General features: G+C 44.9%; 1 protein-coding gene across 2 annotated transcripts in view; it reads right to left on the minus strand.

Annotated features, from left to right (window-relative positions):
* Positions 1-480: 480 nt before the first annotated feature.
* The window catches only part of l(1)G0289 (lethal (1) G0289), a 113,255-nt gene continuing 93,891 nt past the window's right edge, over positions 481-19,844 (minus strand). For both annotated transcript variants that reach the window (XM_065440696.2, XM_065440697.1), the window contains exons 12-14: positions 17,854-17,931; positions 10,012-10,166; positions 481-9,196 (exon numbers count right to left, since the gene is read on the minus strand). In XM_065440696.2, the coding sequence (XP_065296768.1) occupies positions 9,128-9,196; positions 10,012-10,166; positions 17,854-17,931 (302 nt within the window). In that variant the 3' untranslated portion in view covers positions 481-9,127. The remainder of the gene's footprint in view (positions 9,197-10,011; positions 10,167-17,853; positions 17,932-19,844) is intronic.

The raw sequence follows: 19,844 nt of genomic DNA on the forward strand, positions 1-19,844 counted from the left end.
AAACATTGCACCAAATACTTTAAGCTTAAGGCATACGAATGATAGGTGGTGTGACGCAACAATAACACCATATGTTGTACTTATAGTATATTTGGAATGAATTCTGTAGAAGATATTGCAGGTCACAGGTCATTTCACTGTTGAATTCTCACAGTGACATATTCGTGACTGCACTATTTGCATAGTCTCTGTAGCGCTGACTGCTATGTATGAAACAAAGTATAAGCGGCGGACATAAGCATTGTTATCAGCAGAATAAAACAGTCGCATATGAATGGAGCACGTTGCACATGGAGATTAAAGTCGTTGGGCAGACACCTTTTGTATTACTCTGATGTGCAACTACATAGAATGTAACGTTGATTGCAATACGGTATCTTGCTAGGCAAGCATGAAATATTTTTAAAGAGTTTTCAAGAGCAGTGAACTCGATAAAATTGGAGGCATGATGATGCAGCAAAAGTGCCAGTTTGCCCAAAGGACAGGTTTAAAGAGCATTCATTTTATTCATATTAAGAAATGGTGTCACAAATGTTTTAAAAACATGCAGAGCAGAGGGAGGATCAAACACACAGTATATACCAAATCTTGCATTGCATAAAATCTGTAACTGTAACAAACACACTTTAAAAATGACCTCTCTCTCTATATATATATTTATATATACGTATACAATAAAAACACTTTTTCAGCAGTTACCATGCTGTTCAACATTTGTTACAAAGAAGAAAGGGCCACAGGTACGCCTTTTATTGAGAGCTCTGGAGCCAGACTACTCGTCACCTGACGACAGACAGTTCCTACTTGCCAGAACACTAGCACACTTATGCCACAGCAGAAGCAGAACGTGCTGCTTGATATGTATTCTCAATGCCTGCTGTAAATTCCGTTGAATGCCAATATCTGATGTGCTAGGTACTGCCAAGGTGACAAACAGTGAGGCTCTTTATGGGCAAAGGCTCTTATAATGCAACCATCAAAACACACAAATTTATTAGGTCCCAAGGGGAGGCCTTCAGTCATAGGTTGGAATGAACCCTACGTGGCAAGCTCTTACAGTGGCGATAAGTTTTCACATGTTGCCCCGTTAGAGCTGCAAACTAACTTTGCCTGCAAATGCTTATGTGGACTGTGCTACTGTGGATGCAAGTGCATGAAAAATTACTTCCCTGCTCAATCTTGCAAGGCAAGGACAAAATTTGGCATAATAGGCTGCGAAAGACTACTTTCTTTTCTATATTTATATGTGAAATGCATGCCTATCTTACACAAAATGGTTAACGAGTACTACTATGCCACACATAACAAATGGCAGTACAATGCCAAGTATTCTAGCCAGTTAAGAATAAAAAAATATCCCAGGATTATAAGCAACAAAATAAATCAGCTATATTTACTTGCATTGTCCGAGACTCTTGACAACCTGCCTCTCGAATTCCAAGATGTGGGATGGGAGTTAAAATGTGCCACACACTTGCTTCCCAAGCGCACACTACCACAGATACCAACGACTACAGAGCATGAATGCTACACTGCAAGCAGTCCACAAAAGTGTGCTTAATGATACTCATCTGGCAAAGCTGATGCCTCACAATGACCCACTGAATGGTAAATCTCAGGACTTACTGCACACAAAGATCTCCAAACACATAGAAATTGGGAGGGGAAAAAAAAAAAGTCATTTCAGCATAGGGGCAACAGACAGAAGAGCACAAGTATGAAATCAAGGAGGTACCATGCAGGGTAATCACGACTGCATGTGTTTACAAGCCAAACTGTGTGTTTCATGGCAAAGAGCACAGTTCTTTACATTAAAACACTGCAATTTCCACATGCAAACATTTTTCTCCCATTAACACATTACAAAAACAAAAAGAAACGAGGCAAGAGATGCGAGCCAAGAACCTGCACCAAGGCAGGGCTGAATCATATTGAGATGCTGCTTTAATTACAAACCTTCATATATATTCCTTGCGTAACCTTGAGGAAACTTGACAAAGAAAAAGAAATGCTTATGAGATTCTGCAACTACAGATCCAACAGTGACTGACACTTTTTCCCTGTACAACATGCACTGCTGCAGTCATGACTTTTTGCAACAAGCATGGAACTCCATTTTGCTTCCCTTCATCCACGAGGAGCACGACACCAAATCTGGCAAATGGCATTCCATGAAATATGGAACGCACTCCATAGTGCTGCTCCCCACACAGCGAGACTTCTACTTGGTCTTGCCTTCCAGCACATTTTTGAGACTCCAAGTGCCACTGTACAAGACGGAACTATTCACTCTATATGGGTCACTCAAGAGCTAGGCTACCACACAATGTGTGTGTGTCGGGGGTGGGGGGTGGGGTAGTTACAAAAGGAGACCTGGAAGGAATGCTCAAACATCTTGACAGCATGCATGTTTGTACACACTGAAAGTTTTGAACTTAGAAGGAGAAAATATCTACAATGCAAGCATCGGCACAAGTGTGAAATCGTAGCGGAAACAAAAAGTAGCACTGCGATTTTCATAACCAAGTTCCTTGGTTGTACAATGGTTGACAACACCGACTTTCTGTCTACAAAGTGACTGGCGCTGCCATATTCCTCCATCTCACTTGTCTGCCTCCCTACTGCACCTGCACTCCACTGCATGATTGAGCACCCATTCTGCGATTAATGCTGGGTGAGCTAACAATCGTGGATCGCACAACAGACCGTTGTGGCACAAAGGCCATATAAAAAAGAGTACTGTACAGACCAGCGCTTCTCAATCTGCTCCAACGTACTGTTAACGACTCTCCGCTGACTCCTTCCTCCATTTTAACTTTGAACGCCTATACTAAGCAAACTTGCATGCCTGCAGCGAGAGTAAATAGATTTTACTGAGGCTGACTTGCTGGCTTGTTTGCAAGGCCGAGCTAGGTGCACAAAGCATGAAATGTTTCTTTTGGAGTGCTCGACCGCAGCATGTGGCAGCCTGACTTAGTGATGCACTTAGCCAACATCAGACCTGTAACTGCTGAACGGAAATAATACCGGCTGAACCTCGATCTCTTGCTCTTTGTAGTGAAACTTATTTTAATCCTTTAACGGGACGACAAAGTAAGATCGTTTCAAAAATGCTAAAGCTTTGTTGCACATGCAAAGCTTAATGACCCTCACAGCGATGGCCATGCCTGCAAAAACAAAAAAACTTGAGGAAGGTTGTGGGTCAAAACGCAGCACCCAAAATGCAAAGCAAATAGAACTTCCTTTCTTATACCTCAGCACACTGTAGCAAAACAAGGTATGAACATATTACAGAAATAAACCAAACCCATGAAGTTTGGAGTCAAATACCAATTTGAACAAACTGCAAACTGCAGGGGAAAAAATAAAAACGAAGTTACATTCACCTTGTTCTGTGTATTCCGTTGAACACTGTGGCACCAAGTATACAAACGTAAATATATATCAACAGTATAGCAGTGGCAAAGGGGCCAGTGCATGCATTGATCAATCACTCACTTTTCTTACGATACAGACAATGGCAGCGTGCACCAGTCTTATTTTTGGACACTGCAGCAACACGGCCTTCGAGCTGGCTTGCACATACAAACAGGATGGTGTCAACCCTAAGAAAGTTTTAGAAATACTCGCACATGACTGTCTGCGGGTATATATATACATGCATACGGACAATGGATTTCACTGCATTGTAGGTTTGGTCGAAGAGAAGCTGTAAGCCTGCAGTGACCTTGCGAGTTATCTAATGATAGGTTTTCCACCAACATTTTCCTTTCTTTTTTTAAATTTCTGCACCAATTCATGAAAAACCGGAAACATGTGAAGACGCTTTCAAGTTGAATTTTTTTAGCGGACAGATAAAGGATCAAACCTGTTGCAAGTATCTTTCAAGATGTATGTTCTATAACATTTTTTCCAGAGGCACAGGGGACTTGCTTAACACTGAGTGAGGCTGTATGCTTAACAATGGAAGTGCATCTGTGGATTGTGCAAAGAACTATCTTGCCTGCTTCTGTGAGTCCACTCTAGCGTTTTTGTTCTACCCGTCAGAAGAAAAAGAAAGAAAGCAGGTTTACGCAATAATGAGCATCACAGGCATGTGAGCGGTAAGAAGGTAACAAGTTATATTTTTAAGCGCTACAATAAACTATGATACTATAACTACATATACTGTCTTATGTACATACTAAAGAAAAAAAAAAAGAACACGCCCAGTAATGTCTTTGTCGAAATTGAAAAGGTAACATTATGTGAGAGAGACAGAATGCAGATGTAAAACTAGCAGGCATAACCGAGCCATATGCTTGACAACAGTAAAATAATGCACAAGGAACGTAAGTTAGAATGCTAGAACACTCCCCCTCAACAGAAGATAGTGGCCAATGTAGCTATTGACAGCAAAAGAGCTTCCGCCCAATGGAACAAGCGAGGTACTGAACGCATAAAAAATAAAGTGTCACTCTGTCTGATGCACAACAAAAACTGCTGCAATTAAAAAACATGTATCGCTGCGCTTAGGGAAAGTTGCCACGGCTCGTATAAAAGTAAAAAAATTAAATAAAAATAAAATAAAAAGTGCCTCAGAAACAGAGCTGCTAGGTCTTTCCTAAAAAAAGACCACCACTGTCGGGAATGTTGCGAGTTGCTTACTAAGAAGGGCATAGTAAGCGTAGACAAGAGCCATGGCCAAACCAGGTGACACCAAGTAGACACTGAGATGGTTGGTACAACTAACAGTTTACGAAAGTGCCCTTCTGTGAGCTTCTGTAAGCTGTTACGCTGCGTTTTTCAGTTGCTGCATTCTTTCTCAGTTCCGTGCATTCTCTTGACCTTTCCTCTTTCATACAGTGTTTGACCAGCAGAGGCCAATCCAACAGCAGCTACATGATGCAGTGAGCCACTCATTTTGCATCCCTCTTGAATACCATATCAATAGTAGACTGGGGAAGGGTGGGGAATGAGATAAGCTGGGCTTGGAAAACGAAGAAGAAAGTAGTGAGGTGCGAATGTTCGGCACAAACTGTGACCCTCAGCTTGTAGGAAGAGACCCGACAAACAGTGCCAATGGTGTTGCCTTCAAATGTACAGACACTGGCCCATGGACAGGAAAGGACAGAGTGCAAAGCATGCATATGTTCCAAGGTAAAGCAGTGAGAAGCTCTGAAGGCAGCATGAAACAAGCAGTCGCGACCAATGTCGTGAAAGCTGTGCTCTGTCCTTGCTACACCAAGAAAGGCACTTTGTTTAGATACTGAGTAGCGGGGTTATGAGGTTCTTGCAAGAAAGAGATTGTCATTTAGCATATCCTCAACCACTGCAGCACTACAAGCACACGGATATGCATCAGTGGAGACAAATCCTGAAGGCAGAACGATAACAATGCAACTCTGTGTCGCGGTCACGAAAGTGAGATGCACTTGATAGTAGATGTAATGAACTTACACGTAGTGACATTTGAAATCGCACTATCGAGTTCTTCCACAGAGGTGTACATCTGAAAGTGTGGCAACATCTTGCAGGGAAGTCAGCTAGAAGAGATTCACCTGTGCGGCTTCCTTGTGTCTTGGAATTAAATTTAGAGCACGGTGCAAAGCAGAAAGAACGTTAGGGCCATATTTTCGAAACAGTTATCAAAACTACCTGTGCCTACAAAAAGTGAATTCACATTATGAATCCAAACCGCTGATTCAATCCACAGAGGAGCACCAAACTGTGCTGCAAATTGTCTTTCAACAATGCCCTTACACATTTCCCGAATTAGTGCCAGTGAGATATGTGATGTTCTGTCTGCAAGACGAGTCTGTAATTTGGTCAGATCCAAGAGTTTACCTTTCAGAAGATTACACTGCCAACACAAGAAGCGTGCAGTCTTACAGAAGCAGCTTTCATCACGAGGCAGGACACTGCTACGTCCACAGCAGTAACCTCTGCGAGGTAGCTTAGTTTTTGTCATTGGAGAAAACAGCATGTTGAGCACAGACAGGATGGTACAGCCAAGCTAAGTTCGCCGTGTTGGCTCCCACTTTAGTGAAAGTCGTGGAGCCACAGTCATAATAGAAGGTGCACTGTCACAATCTGTGCATTGTAGTGCACTCAACTAATGTGGAGATGATGAAATGTGCCAACGAATTCAGTGCTAGTGCAATGCTGAATCATTTAGCTAGCACAGAATTGTGAATTTCTTTTTTCAAGCTGAACACATTATACAATGCGTATGAGGTAACTTAACTTTTGATTCCTGTCAGTTTGCTGCCAGTAAATGAGTGTTGTTAACAGAAGCTTACAGAAGCTTACGGGTGAAACGCTGTGAGCAATGGCTAAAGGCACAAACAGTGGCAGCATGTGTTGACCTCTGTGAACCTGTAAAATTCCTCGCGAAGTCCCTCAGTCAATGTCTTACGACTTGTATGATACGTAGGGGTTACCTCCATGCAGCCAACGAAATTCAAGACCATTAGGTGAAGCTATCCCTTGAGTTTGTCTGAATGGGCGCAGCACCTAAACACTGATGTGGCTACATAATGTTGCCCACCACGTAGACCCAAACAAAACTTTTGGGTCAAGAGCACAACGGAATGTAAGTGCAGCAGTAGCCTCCAAGCAAATAAAGCCTTTCAGCCTTGTAGCAGCAGCTAATGAATGAGTGCAGAGTGGCTTTCACAATCAATTTGAGAGAGCACTATGGGTGCCTGAATGACAGCACCACGGCAATTCCAGCAGAAAGTTTGCAAATTTTTTGTACTTTAATAAGCATTAAACCCCAGAGTGACAAAGGTGGCCTCGACTACGAAGTTGAAGACAACATTGCCTCTTGACTGAAAGAGGCCCTGCACCAGCACTCTCCTCCAATTTCTACAGAGAGGCATTGCAAGAGAAATTCCTCCCGATCTCCCCTCTCCAGCCCTTTCGCATAGAAGCTGATGCTGCCAAGTTACAAAAAAAAAAAAAAAAAACTGTGAGGAACGCTGTCGAAGTGCAATCGCCACTTCAGTTCAGGGACTGTATTGTCCACCAGTTTCCAGAACCAAGTTGGGGTATCAATTTTGAGGACTGTTTAAAAGTGTGGAGGCCACCATCTCCCTTCCCTCAGTTAAAGCGCTGAGTACTTCCCAGTGTGGATGAACAGGTGCAACACGCAGCATTCTAGCTGTGATAACAGTGCAATAAATAGCTGCTGCAGCCAGTTACGTGCACGACTGCTCCGCTTGAGCCATGCATGTCTACTGCATAAGGTTTTACTCCTAGGTGCCTATTGCGACCGACTACAGTAGTTAGATGACGTGAGGTGATAGGTGCATAAATTTTTGATCTATCGTGTCCTGCACCAGCAATGCTACGGATCGCTTTCACTCTTCCCTGTGCGAGGACCATCACTCATGACATTATCGTGACATAGCAGCACCTACGAGAAGCAAGCAGTGAGCACTTGTGTGGGCATTTACACAGGCTATCCACACCGGGAATCGAAGTACTACCCAACTAGGAAGAGCCGAGAACTCTACTGATGAAAGGTGCCAGCTCTTGCGACACGTCCCAACACCCATAGTACAGCTGCAATTGTACAACAGAGGCTACACCACTGCACTGAAATTAAGCCCACCGTTGCCAGCATGTTGTAAAAAAATTAAAATTAAAATTAAAAAGAAAACTGCTGCAGTAGCGGATTAGTGTCTAGTTAACCTTGTGGTGGGCCCTCGTAACAGTGTAGACAACTTACCACAATTAGTCTCCAAGTTTTCTAAGGGCAAGCAAGCTCTGTTCTGCACAACACTCAAGTCGGCTGAGGGCCAGAGTTAAAGCAGGATTCCTACAAAGTATCCAGTGCAAACTTATATGGTGGCTGAAGTCAAGTGAAAACGACAAGCATTTTACAACAGGTTTGCACTGGACGCTAGATGCCACTAGCTCCACACTTAACACCTCAAGCGCTGACCCACATTCATTATTGATCACTACAAACAAGACGTGAATCTCGCGACATGGCATTCCGCACAATTTCTCACTGAACCAACGAGTACTCGTTCGCATTGCACTTCTGCTGTCTGCCTCGTCAAAGTACAGTAAAACCTCGTTAGTTGGTGGGGAATGTGGATCAGGTATGCCCTAAGTAAAGTACTAATTAACTGTCAATGGTAGATGAGCAGCTATAGACTTACCCCCCCCCCCCCCCCAAAAAAGGGGTTAGTTCTCACTTAAACACACAGAAAGACAAGTTCAATTTGCAAGCAGGCAGCAAACTAAATTTCCTTGCCACCGTAGCAGCCTTGCAGTGACAATGGCATCCTTAACTCCGCAAGTCCGCAAGTCAGTTTCCCCATCATCTCTGTGAATTCCCTTAAGGTGGTCAATGCATTAGCCATGTCAGATACAGAAGGGCCATTATCCACTTCGTCAGCCATGACGAAGACGTGGAAATACCAGAAGCTATGGGAGCAGGAAGCACGTCATGGCTACCATGTTTTGATGTCACTATCAGTGGCAACTGTAGTCTGGGAAAGATCCATGCACTGCAATTTTGCCTATCCATGATCTGCGCGTATGACAGTTCACAATTCCACACTTGTTTGTGCCACAAAAAAATGAAGTAAATACTACGCACTAACCATTTGGAATGTGTTAAATGACTACGGCTTAAGTGGTCAGCCAATGCACTAGGTTCGATGGCGACAGGATGGGGATTGATCGCAACTATATTTGAACCAGAATTACTTATTAAGCAGGTACATATAAACAAGGTTTTACTGTACTTGACAGTGCTGAAAGGGAGGGTTGTGGACCCATAACTTGTTTGTCACGTCTGCTCCTGCTGTCCACTGAAACATCTGCTATACTCAAAACAAATGGTCAACGGAGAAGGCAGTCCACTGCTTGTGTCTTTCTCCATTGACTGCCCAAAATAAAACATGCCACGACATGTTTGCCTGCTGCACAGACGAGTCCAAGCATAACAAGGGGGAAGTGAACAGAAGAAGGGAAAGAGGGGGAGAGCTGAACATCTAGATGAGTCAGTGCTTGAAGCCAGTGGAGCTGATGTCCCCATAGCAAGAACTGGCCCCTCCTTTCGATGTCATGTCTCTGCTCCTGAGGGACCCACGTTCTCGTCAAAGTCGTTTGCCATTGGCCAGCTTCCTCAGATATGGACCGAGGTGGCAGCCGTGTAGCGGGCTTCACCGTGGAGCCTCCACTGGCTCGGACGATACTGCAAGCAAGGAAAAGTATCCAGACAATCAAAATATCTTCACGGATGATGAAACGGTGCAAGCTTGATAAGAGCAGTGCTTCACGCAGCCGATTTAGGCGAAAAACATGCCCCACAAACATTGCTTGGCTAAAGCAGCGGACCTTACAGATGCTCATGGAGAAATGTGACACAGCTGCAACTGACCACAGAATCTAAAACATCTAACATTCACTGCAAAAAGTTTCACTAGACACAGTATCCCAACTGCAGCCAGTTTTGTCCCACTGAATGTGTAGAATTATGGCACAGCAATTAGAGCTGTGAATGAATGACTGCATGAGTACATGGGTATCTTCTGCAAGCATAAAACTGAAACACCCCGAGCACTCAATCTTCAGATGTGTTGTGCATCTTATCAGATGCTGCATTGTACAATGTGCCTCTTGCTTTATTCTGGCATGAAAGTATACAAGAATGTTGTATGCCTCCAGGATTATGCTGCCACTGTGCTAGAAACAAACAAATGAGATGCACTGAAAAAAAGAAAATGAGCTTTTACGTGCCAGAACCACAATCTAGTTAGGAGCTACAGCATAGTGGGGGGCTCTGGAGTAATTCTGATCACCCGAGGTTCTTTAATGTGCAGCCACTACACAACCCACAGGTGTTTAAACATTTCGCCCCCATTGAAATGAGGCTGTCGTGGCCAGGATTTGACCCTGCAGCTTCGTGCTTAGCAGCACAATGTCCTAGCCGCTAAGCCATTATAGCGAGTTGCTGTGCGCTACAAACAGCACCGAATACTCCTGAAAGTGGGCTGTGGAGCAACTCACCTTGATGAGGAGCTGTCCAGCAGGCGTCTGGGGGTTACGGTAGGCATACAGCAGCCACACGCCAACAGCGACTACGAGCACCAGGATCATGATGACCGCAACCACCGTGCCAGAGCTGACAGCGTGTGATGGTGAGGAACCCTCCGACGGCATAACTGGAATTTAATTGGAGGTGTTTGTGATCTGCCCTTTAATTGGCAACAATACTGCACCGACTTTCTTTCGGCATCCTGAGACCAGCATGCGTATTCCCTGCATGCATTACCTGACACTACAGCGTTGCTGGAAACTTCTCAGCCCAATCAATGAAAGAAACAGCCCATGTCCATGTAAAGGGCTCATCGCAGGTTTGGAAATGAGAAGGAAACAAGTTCGACGTGTAAATTGTGTACTTTACATAAAGTATTGCTCTGCAATCATTGCAAAAACGGTGGAAATTTGAACTAAGAACCAGTCGATGCTTCTCAGTGCAGCTGATCTCATTACCTCGATGACAATGAAAATGAATTAAGCTTGTTACAAACCCAGAATGCACCCGCAAGTCGGTGTATTGTTTGCAAAAGTCCATTTTACTTTGCTGCAGAATCTCAGTTCCTTCCTTGGTTGCCGAGGTAAAGTTAAAGCAGTACTACCTTCTACAGTTGGCGACAGATTTTTCGGATTTCGAAAATTTGAACGAATTTAGGCCCCAAAGTTCAATTTTTCGGACTAAATCGCTTGTTCCAAGCCACGTTACCCGATGCTGGGGAGCCGCCATGTAGGATTTCCCACTGGCATGGCCAGGCTTGACTTGCAGTGGCTCGGTTGATAGCCTCCAAGATCACGACACTCACGTTTTCAATGGGCCTCTTCAATTTTACACTTCTGGCTACCCGTGGGCTGCCACAACCAGCCAGGATGATTTTGCTATGGCTGCTCTCTGGAAGTTCTCTGGCTAGCCGAGGACTAAAAGAGATAATGGGTTCTCGCCACCATCTTTGTGGGCACTTTATAAATTGAAACGCGGACGCTTGAGGACTTTACCTCGCCCAGCCAACTGTGTACGGTCATCTTCGGATTTCCTTACTTCTAGCGTTATCTTCTTGGGTGCAAACGCACCGTTCCGCATTGCAAGGCAATGCGATAGGAGTGGCGGTAAACCGCTTGAAGCTTTTTTGTGTGTATGTGTGTCCCATGAAGGCTTCTTTCCGGTGGTGATCAGCGTGCCACGCTTTCATGCGTGCATGTTATTTGCACCGTGTTCCGTGCAAGTTGTAGACGCTCATTCACACACACTGCGGTAGATTTTCGGTTTGCCTTTCTCTGGTGGTGTTCCTTTTCACATATCTAGAGTATGTATCTAGAGCGAAGGCGTTGCGGCTAGCCCGTGCTCGCTCTGTCTCTCCGCCGTATGCTTAGGTGGCAGCTCGAAACCGATATGTGTTCGAACTGCAGGTCGTTGATGCTAAGATTGCACTGGTTGAGTAACAGGCACACGTACATTAGCTTATTGCTCTTATGATCGCGACCAATATTGTTTTTTTGTGTGAAACTTTTCGCTGGTCACAGGTGGCATGCATTTTCATGCGCTAGCCGCATCCCCAGCTCCTTATGGTGGATCCACACGACGGACGAAATCCGTATTTTTTTGCGATGGATGGCATATCACGTGACTACGCGTCACAGATTCATGCCGTCCGCATGTCGTCCGTGACCCCCACGGACGGAAAATGCCGAGCTATTTTTCGCATCCAGATTCTGGGGGTCGAATGCTGCGGATTTAGCCTAGCATGCTCTAGTCTGGCAACCAGCGCGGCTTTGGGATCTTTCTGAGACAGCTTCATTGCTGCTGACACCATTCGTGCCTGTCTACGCTCGCGACTCGCACAAGAGCGACTGCAATTAACTGGAACGACGAGGCAACTTTCTTTTTCGTGCATGTTGTGGAGCAGTTCCCCGCGTTGTGGGACATGACTCTCACTGATTACCCAAACACGAGAGCCAAAGAGACAGTTTGGCAGCAACTGAAGAAACTGCTCTCTTGTCACTCAAAGCAGCATCCGTTATTCCTCAATGTCACTGACCAACAGCTCTCGGTACAAGTGGTTTTGCATACTGAGATGCTTGTCGGCGATATACAGTGGACTCTCTTTAAACGGAACATCAAGGGACCAGGGAAATTGGTTCCGTTTATCAGGAGTTTCATTTACTGAGATACAAAGCTGAATACAATTGCATGAATACAAAACCAACCAACCATGAGGATGGTGTTCAGTTTAAGCGGCAGTTCCGTTTAAGAGGAAGCTTTGGCTCGGGTGCTCCTATCTAAACACATGTAAAAGGAGAATTCATTTTTCTTGGCAACCACTGCACCAAATTTGATGAGGTTTGTTGCATATAAAAGAAAAACTTAAAATCTAGTGATTGTTGGTTTCAAATTTTTGAGTTAGGTTGTCAATTTTTTATTAAAAATTGGCAAAAACAGAAAATTTTCAAAAAATGAAATTATCAAGTTTACTACTCTAACTGAACAATGAAAAATGACAATACAATTCTGTGAATAGCATCTAATAGTACATCTAAAGCAGATAAAATTTATATGTCACACATGAATATAAAAAAATTTTGTAATAGGGAAATACAACTTTTGCAGAACCCTTGTAACCAATGTAACAATGTCACGCAAGATGTCAAATGACATATCGAATTTGTCTGCTTTGAATGATCTAATGGATGCCGTTCACAGAACCGTGATATCAGTTATTGATGCAGAGCTATGAATTTGTAAACTTCCTGCTTCCATTTTTTTTTCAAACGGTCAAATATTTGAAAATCTTTTTAAGAAAATTCAAGCCGTAAATCGAAATTCCGCTTCCAACAGTCACTAGAATTTAACTTTCTCTTTCAAATACAATGAATTTCATTAAAATCGGTCTAGGGGTTATCCCATAAAAACGTTTATGTGTTTTACATGTATTTGAATAGGCCGCGTCGGAGCTGGGCTTGAGCTAAAGCTCCCTCTTAAGCGATTTCCATTCATCGAGATTCCACTGTAGTCCTTTTGGCAACAAGACCTATTTTGATGAAATAAATACTCATCATCATCCAATTCGAACAAAACAACAGTCATTGCGGCCAACCATCGTTTCCTTTCGATCTCCATCTTCATTCACAGTGAAAAACACATATGATGGTATTTATTACACCAATGGTGCCATCAAGAGTGATAGAAACAAGCAGCCATTTGTAGCTTACAGCCACTGAGATCCACCCAGGCCACCGCAACATCTTCGAGGCCATGTTAAGCCACAACAGCCACTGTAAGCCTACAAGCCAAGAATCTGAGTATGGCTTTATGAAACGGTGCCCACTCATCACGAATACTTTGCTATCGAAGCTTCTAGACACTCACTTAAGCCAAATACAAGCCTGAGTTTGAAAGTTACGGGCCACACAGTGGACGATGACGACTTGACCGATTCGAGGCGGCAACAGTGGCTTCGGGCCGTGCCGCCGTCTTTATTTTGCCGGCGCGGTCGTCTGCTCACTCCGTCCGTCGTGTGGATGCGCTTCGTAGTCGGACGGGCGGCGGAATGAGCGTCCACGGAACAGATTTTCGCGAAGCCGTCCGTCGTGTGGATCCGCCATTAGGGTCAAAACAGGAAGCACCATCAGCCGAAACACACTTTCTGAAATTGAAGCCCAAGTAGGTCGGCATGAAATTTTATGCGTATAGGACCTACCCGATATCCTGCTTTTTCATGTCTTGTCAAGTGATGACACAACGCCAACTCATCAATGTCGTCAGTGGGCGACGTGATCGCTGCAAGCAGGGATACTCGAGCGATTGCTTTTAGGGATAGAGTCACTTATGTGTGGTTTTGTGTCTTGGCATCAGACGCATCGGAGGCGGTCTGTTGCGCTGTGCAAGGTGAGGTTGGCCCAGTGCCCGTCCTGTGCAGTGTCGTGTGAAATCTCGTGAAAGTGATCATATCCATGAATGCAACTATATATTTTCAAGGTGGCAACGCATAAATGGGCCAACTACACCGAGCGCTGCTAGGCTGGTAGCATGTTTACATTTGGCCAGCTGTCCCGACGTTGAATTTTGCAAACTTCGGGCAGCTTCAGGTTGTCTTGGGATCCCAGCCCACGTGGCTTCCTATCAGAACCGGAAATAGCTAGCTGCCATCTGGCTGCCAGCAAGCTGCCAGAACTCCAAAATTTGAAGAAGCCCAGTGCAGAGCGCATGACATCCTCTAGTCTCGGAGGCCATGCCCGCTCTTCCTTGACTAACAAAATGCTCTAGGGGACTGCACTTTTCCTAGTTTATTTCATTTTTAGTCAGCGCTATTGTAATAACCACGTAATGCGGGATCCATTTTTATTCATTTATTTATTTTAAAGTTTCTGTTGCTATTTGCATGTGGTGTGTCCACAAAGCAGGTGTGTCTCGAAGACGACGTTGCATCTTTGTGTGTTTGCGCAGCTTTCCACTTGTTTGATTAGCACCACTTCGTGTGCATTCATGACAGCGAAGTGGCGTGAATAAATGGGGCTCATTTCTTTGATCTCCATGGTGATCTCCAGCAACAGAGATCGCAGATCGCCAACACAGTGAGACGGTCTCGTCAGACTGTATGCGGAGATGTCACTCTTGTGTAAATCCAAGCAAATCTGATTGCCTCCAAGCATAGTACATTAGGCAGGGCATTATTAGCGATTTTTGTAAGCCACCCTAAGCGTAATATAGCATATTTTTCTTTTGGCTGAACCGTGTTTTTCTGACTGTTCGATTTTTCAGACTATTTTTTGGTCCCTGCGAGGTCCAGAAAATCGGTCGGCAACTGTATTGTGAGGCAGCTGCATGCCTTGTTCCTACATGCACCTTCCATGCAGTAGCTTACCGCAGCTGTGATGACCCCTTTACCTATCGTAAATACCGGACTATAGGTTGGGCCGGAATATAGGTCGATCCCTCAACTAAAGATTTCTAAAAATGAAAAAAATTTTTTTCAATGGCAGAAGTACCGAAAGACACCCTTACCTTGAAACAAATGCGACTCAGCTAATTGCACAATGGTGACAGTATTTATTTAAACGTTGCTCGCATATGCAGCTGGCCAAGTTTTTAACAGTATCGCACGACCATCGACCCGCATGCTTGTCAGCACCTTATTAATGGCGCTGAGCGGCGAAACAAACGAGATGCGTGCATGTGTACCCATGCGCTTACTTTCGCTACTTCGCCGCTCCGTGCCGTGATGATAAGGTGCTGACAAACACGCGGGTCGATGGTCACGCGATACTGTTAAAAACTGGCCAGCTGTACAGTACACAGAAGGGCACGAAGTACGCAAGCGCTACTCGAAATCAGAGCAACGCCTTTGATCAGAGTCGTCCGAACTAGAGTCGGATGACGAGTGCTTCTCGCTTCCCAGACCATAGGTGCGCGCGATCTTTACCACTTTCAAACAGATGCATTGGCAGACACAGGCAGTGATCTTACACGCAGCTCCCGGACGAACTCCGCAACCTTGTTTTCCAATTCTGCGGTCTGCGCTGCGATCCGCCCACGAAATGACATTTTCTTTTGGTTGCTGCAAGTTGTAACGCGTTGCTTTTGCCTCCGCCACTACTGAATGCTCTTTTCGGATACTCCAAATTCACGCTGTGCCACCAGGTTGCCGTGGGCTTCCACGTACTCAATCGCCTTTTTCTTGTGACGGTGAACTGACGTCGGCTTCAGCTCATTTTGAAACAAAATGTGAAAAAGCAGCCTTTAAAGGGACACTAAAGGTTAATATTAAGTCAACATGGACTGTTGAAATACCATCCCAGAAACCTCGAAACGCTTGTTTCGTGCGAACAAGAGACCTATTTTAAGGGAAAATGCGTTCTGAAGCGTCCGCATACCTCTAGCACAGTTCAAATCAACCGCCCTCCGATCGAGGAGTATTGACGTCATGGTCTCATAGTGACGTGGCGCCGTCAGTGAGTAAAACGGCTCCACAGACGGCACTACAGCTTTCCTGCACAAAACGCAAACGTGCGGCCAGAAACAGAGCCAAGACAGAGCCGACAGCAGTGCGAAAGTGGAACTATGGTGGCTAGCGGAACGGAAAGCGCACGACGATAAGTTGGTTCTTTATTTTATGACGCCAACTTCGATGCTCGTTGCAATGGATGATCCTGACAACAACACATTAGCTCGCGATGCTGGGCTCGAGTTCAGCGATTTAAGCACTGATGAACGTGACCTGCTGATGGGGACTCGCGCTGCTGGTGTCGTTGCGTACTACTACGACGACTGCCTGCTTTGAAAGGCACCTCACGCGACTTCATTAAGTCGGCGTTGAACTCTTAATCCTCTGGACGAAAGTGCAGCGAGCACACTACGTGACTTTTCGGCTCTTTGCCAGCGTGCTGTGGCAGAGGTACGGCACTTAACCACTTTGAATGGAGAGGCTCACTCGTTGGCACAGTGATAAGTAATGTTGGATTCGCCACTGCAACTGCCCTTGGCCAAGTTCCGCGGACCGTTCACGCATCCCACGACATCACATGGACGTGGAATTCTCGCTACTTGTTGCAAATGCAAGTTTCGCGAGCCAGCAGGACCACCACAGCACGACGCGATAAAGAAACAACTGAAACTCCAATCCGCGCGCGGCGCAATGTCAAGCGCGCAGAGTCGAGTAAAAACGAAACTTTTCGATCATCTACACTACTCATGGGTAACGTCAAAATGTTATTTCTTTTTCTTAGGATCAAATAGAAGTAGACAAGTAGCATTTTCTTCCATCTTATAATCTAATCAAATCATCTTTTCAACACGAGTAGTTGAGTACTAGTGACATGAATTATGATGAGGAGTGCTTTCGTCATCAGGCTAGTACAGGAATGTCGCTGGGGTGTCTCAAATCATGTCGTGCATTTACCTTAATTTCTTGGTTACTAAAGCTCTGTTCGCGATTATATTGACGCATTAGACGTTCTAGAGCATTGCATTATCACTTTAACTTGACTTTCTGGTAACCTTTAGTGTCCCTTTAACCAATACAACTTTGTGACAATGGAAACGCAAAGTGCCGGTGCCACAATGTCGCCACGCCGCGCTGCTGCTGATGGCGAAGGCGGCTGTTTACTTCATCCGCCCATTGTTGCAAGACTTCCATAGTTTTTCCGCTAATGTCCGGTATACAAGACGAGGGTCGACTTTTCGCAATGGTTTTTTGAAAAAAGTTCAACCTATATTCCGGTTCTTACAGTTAGCTTGAAAGAATGCAAACAAAACATGTTCTTTGTTGCGGTAAGGATCCCTGCATGCCGTGCATTTAATGATGCCTAAATGCCTCCATTATTTTTGTCTCTATTATGAGCTGTGCCACCACAGTGATATTGCTGTAATTGCGAACTGTTTTGCGCACACTTAATTTTGGGTTTTCTACACTCCAAGAAAAGTTTTTCACTCCTTGGGGTTTATCTTGTCCCCAAACAATAATCGTCATCAGTATTATTGCTTGCGTTTCCTTTCTTGAAAATTGTGAGCTTGCTACTTTCCTGTCCAGAATATGACGTGCTGATAATTCACATTCCGTTCGTGACCTAGAAGTACCGGGTGCGCAACGTTAAAGAAGGCAAATTCACACAAGATTCGAGATGGTTTTTGTTTTGGGGAGAAGATAAGCACCAAAGAGTGCAAACTTTTCTAAGAGCGATCTCTAAGTGCCCTATAATCTGGCTGCACCAGAGGGTGTAATGCATCTGCCTAGAGCTTGTTGATGAACAGGGAATGCTCTCTCGTGCCTTTTCGTTAAACTGACGGCCATCCGTAGTGTCCCAAGCAATTGGTGGACTTACCGGATGCACTGTGTGCCGCTGCATCACCGTGAACATCGTTGGTGTGAATGGAAACCACCTCAGGAATAGTACTGGTCGCTGCACAGAAAAGGCGACCACACGACGTCACTTTGCTTTGTTGTAAATGTGGGCAAATTGCATTCTGGTAGTGCTGTATTTAGGGATTTATTGATGTGGTTTAACGTCCCAAAGAAATACTGGGGCTACGAAGACACCATAGCAGGATAGGTGGCTCGAGGTGAATACAGACTATCCAGAGTTATTTAGTGCACAGGCGCCTTTGCATTCGAAGTTGAATTTTCCATGTCATGTGTAACAGTGCGCCGTAGTTCAGCACGGACGTGAGAAATGTATAGCACAACCTTACATGACACAGGAGACATTAATACAACACGAGACTTTTCTTTTTTGTAGCTGAGAGCTTAAGAAACCCTTACCCATCATATTCCAAACGTGCTATAAATATAACATGAGAAACTTCATTTTCCTATATTGTGCCTCAAACTGCTCAGCTTCCAGGCAGCTGAGCGTTAGAGAGAAGAAGCTAACATATTAATGCCCATAGGAGAATACAAAACAGGAGGGCTAGCAGGAATACAGTTGAGCCGACTTATAATGAACCCGATGGACAGGCTGATTGCATTAGTTACAGTAGAACCTTGTTCATACGTCCTGCAAGAAATACGCAAGAAACATAAAAGAAACATACTAACCGGAAAAATGTACAATCAAAGTAACTAAAAAAATTTGACAGAGTTAACTATTGTTTATATCTACGTAACACAAAGTGTCACGCGGATCATTGCGGCCCGAGACACCAACGAATTTTGTTGCTTTCCTATTGCATGGTGTTTTAAGATGGCTATGGGAAACTAAAACGAAATCGAGCTAGTGGGCGATGCTGGATGCTGCCGAAGCGAAACATGATGACCACATCTTGCCACCTGCGGCAGCGAACGGCAGTGCGTTTGGATTAACGCCAACTAAGAGTACGCAGTATGCTACCAATAGCACTGTGCACCACGAGCTGTAAAACAGAGGTGAAAATGCTTATCGCAACAGGTTTGGCAGCGGCATGCGACCACCTGGGTGGATATATACTGCTCTCGATCGCAAGCACTCGCGCTTCTTCTTGTTCACATGAGATCTAGCGGCTGGAAAATGTATACGAACACAGTCTGCAGCCAGGAACGGTGGCGCGTCTCGATTATCGCTTATTAAAAGCATGCGCTACGCTTCCGACAGCACCATGCGCTGTCAAACAGGTAGGTGAAGATATTTATTGCAATAGGATTTGTGGTGATATCTGTCGATGCCGCAGCAGCTTCACCACAATATTCGCCCACCTGTCTCATGCGAAAACGCCGGTGCGAACTCAGTTTCTCATTTCGGTTCCAGCAAATCGTCTTCGGGGTCCTCACACGCGGCATTCAAAGCTATCACCGCCAATTGTATTGTGATAAGCATCTTCGTCTATCTGTTTAACAGCGTCTGGTGCTGTCAGAAGCGTAGTGCACGCTTTTGACAGGCGGTAACTGAAATATGCCACCATTTGCTGCTGCAGACTGGTCGTACACGTTTTCCGGATGCTAGATACCATACAAACGAGAAAAGGTGCAGGGCTCGCGCAACTGAGAACAGTATCCGTCTCACGTGAAAATGACGCCGTGCACAGTTTCTTATTCCAGTATCAACCAGCAAATCTATGCCTGGGTGGTCACACTCCGAATTCACAGCTATTGCCACCAAACCTATTGCGATAAGCATCTTCACCTATCTATTTTACCGCGCATGGTGCGTAGTGCCATTGGTAGCGTGCTGCACACTTTTAGCAGGTGATAATCGAAACGCACTGCCGTTCTGTGCTGCAGATGGCACAATGTGGACATCAGGTTTCATTTTGGCTGCATTGGGCGTCACCCACCAGTTCAATTACGTTTCGGTTTCCCATCGCCCTCTTAAAACGTCATGCAATAAGAAAACAATAAAAT

Source organism: Dermacentor albipictus, chromosome 1 (assembly GCF_038994185.2).
Source record: "Dermacentor albipictus isolate Rhodes 1998 colony chromosome 1, USDA_Dalb.pri_finalv2, whole genome shotgun sequence".
Taxonomy (NCBI): domain Eukaryota; kingdom Metazoa; phylum Arthropoda; class Arachnida; order Ixodida; family Ixodidae; genus Dermacentor; species Dermacentor albipictus.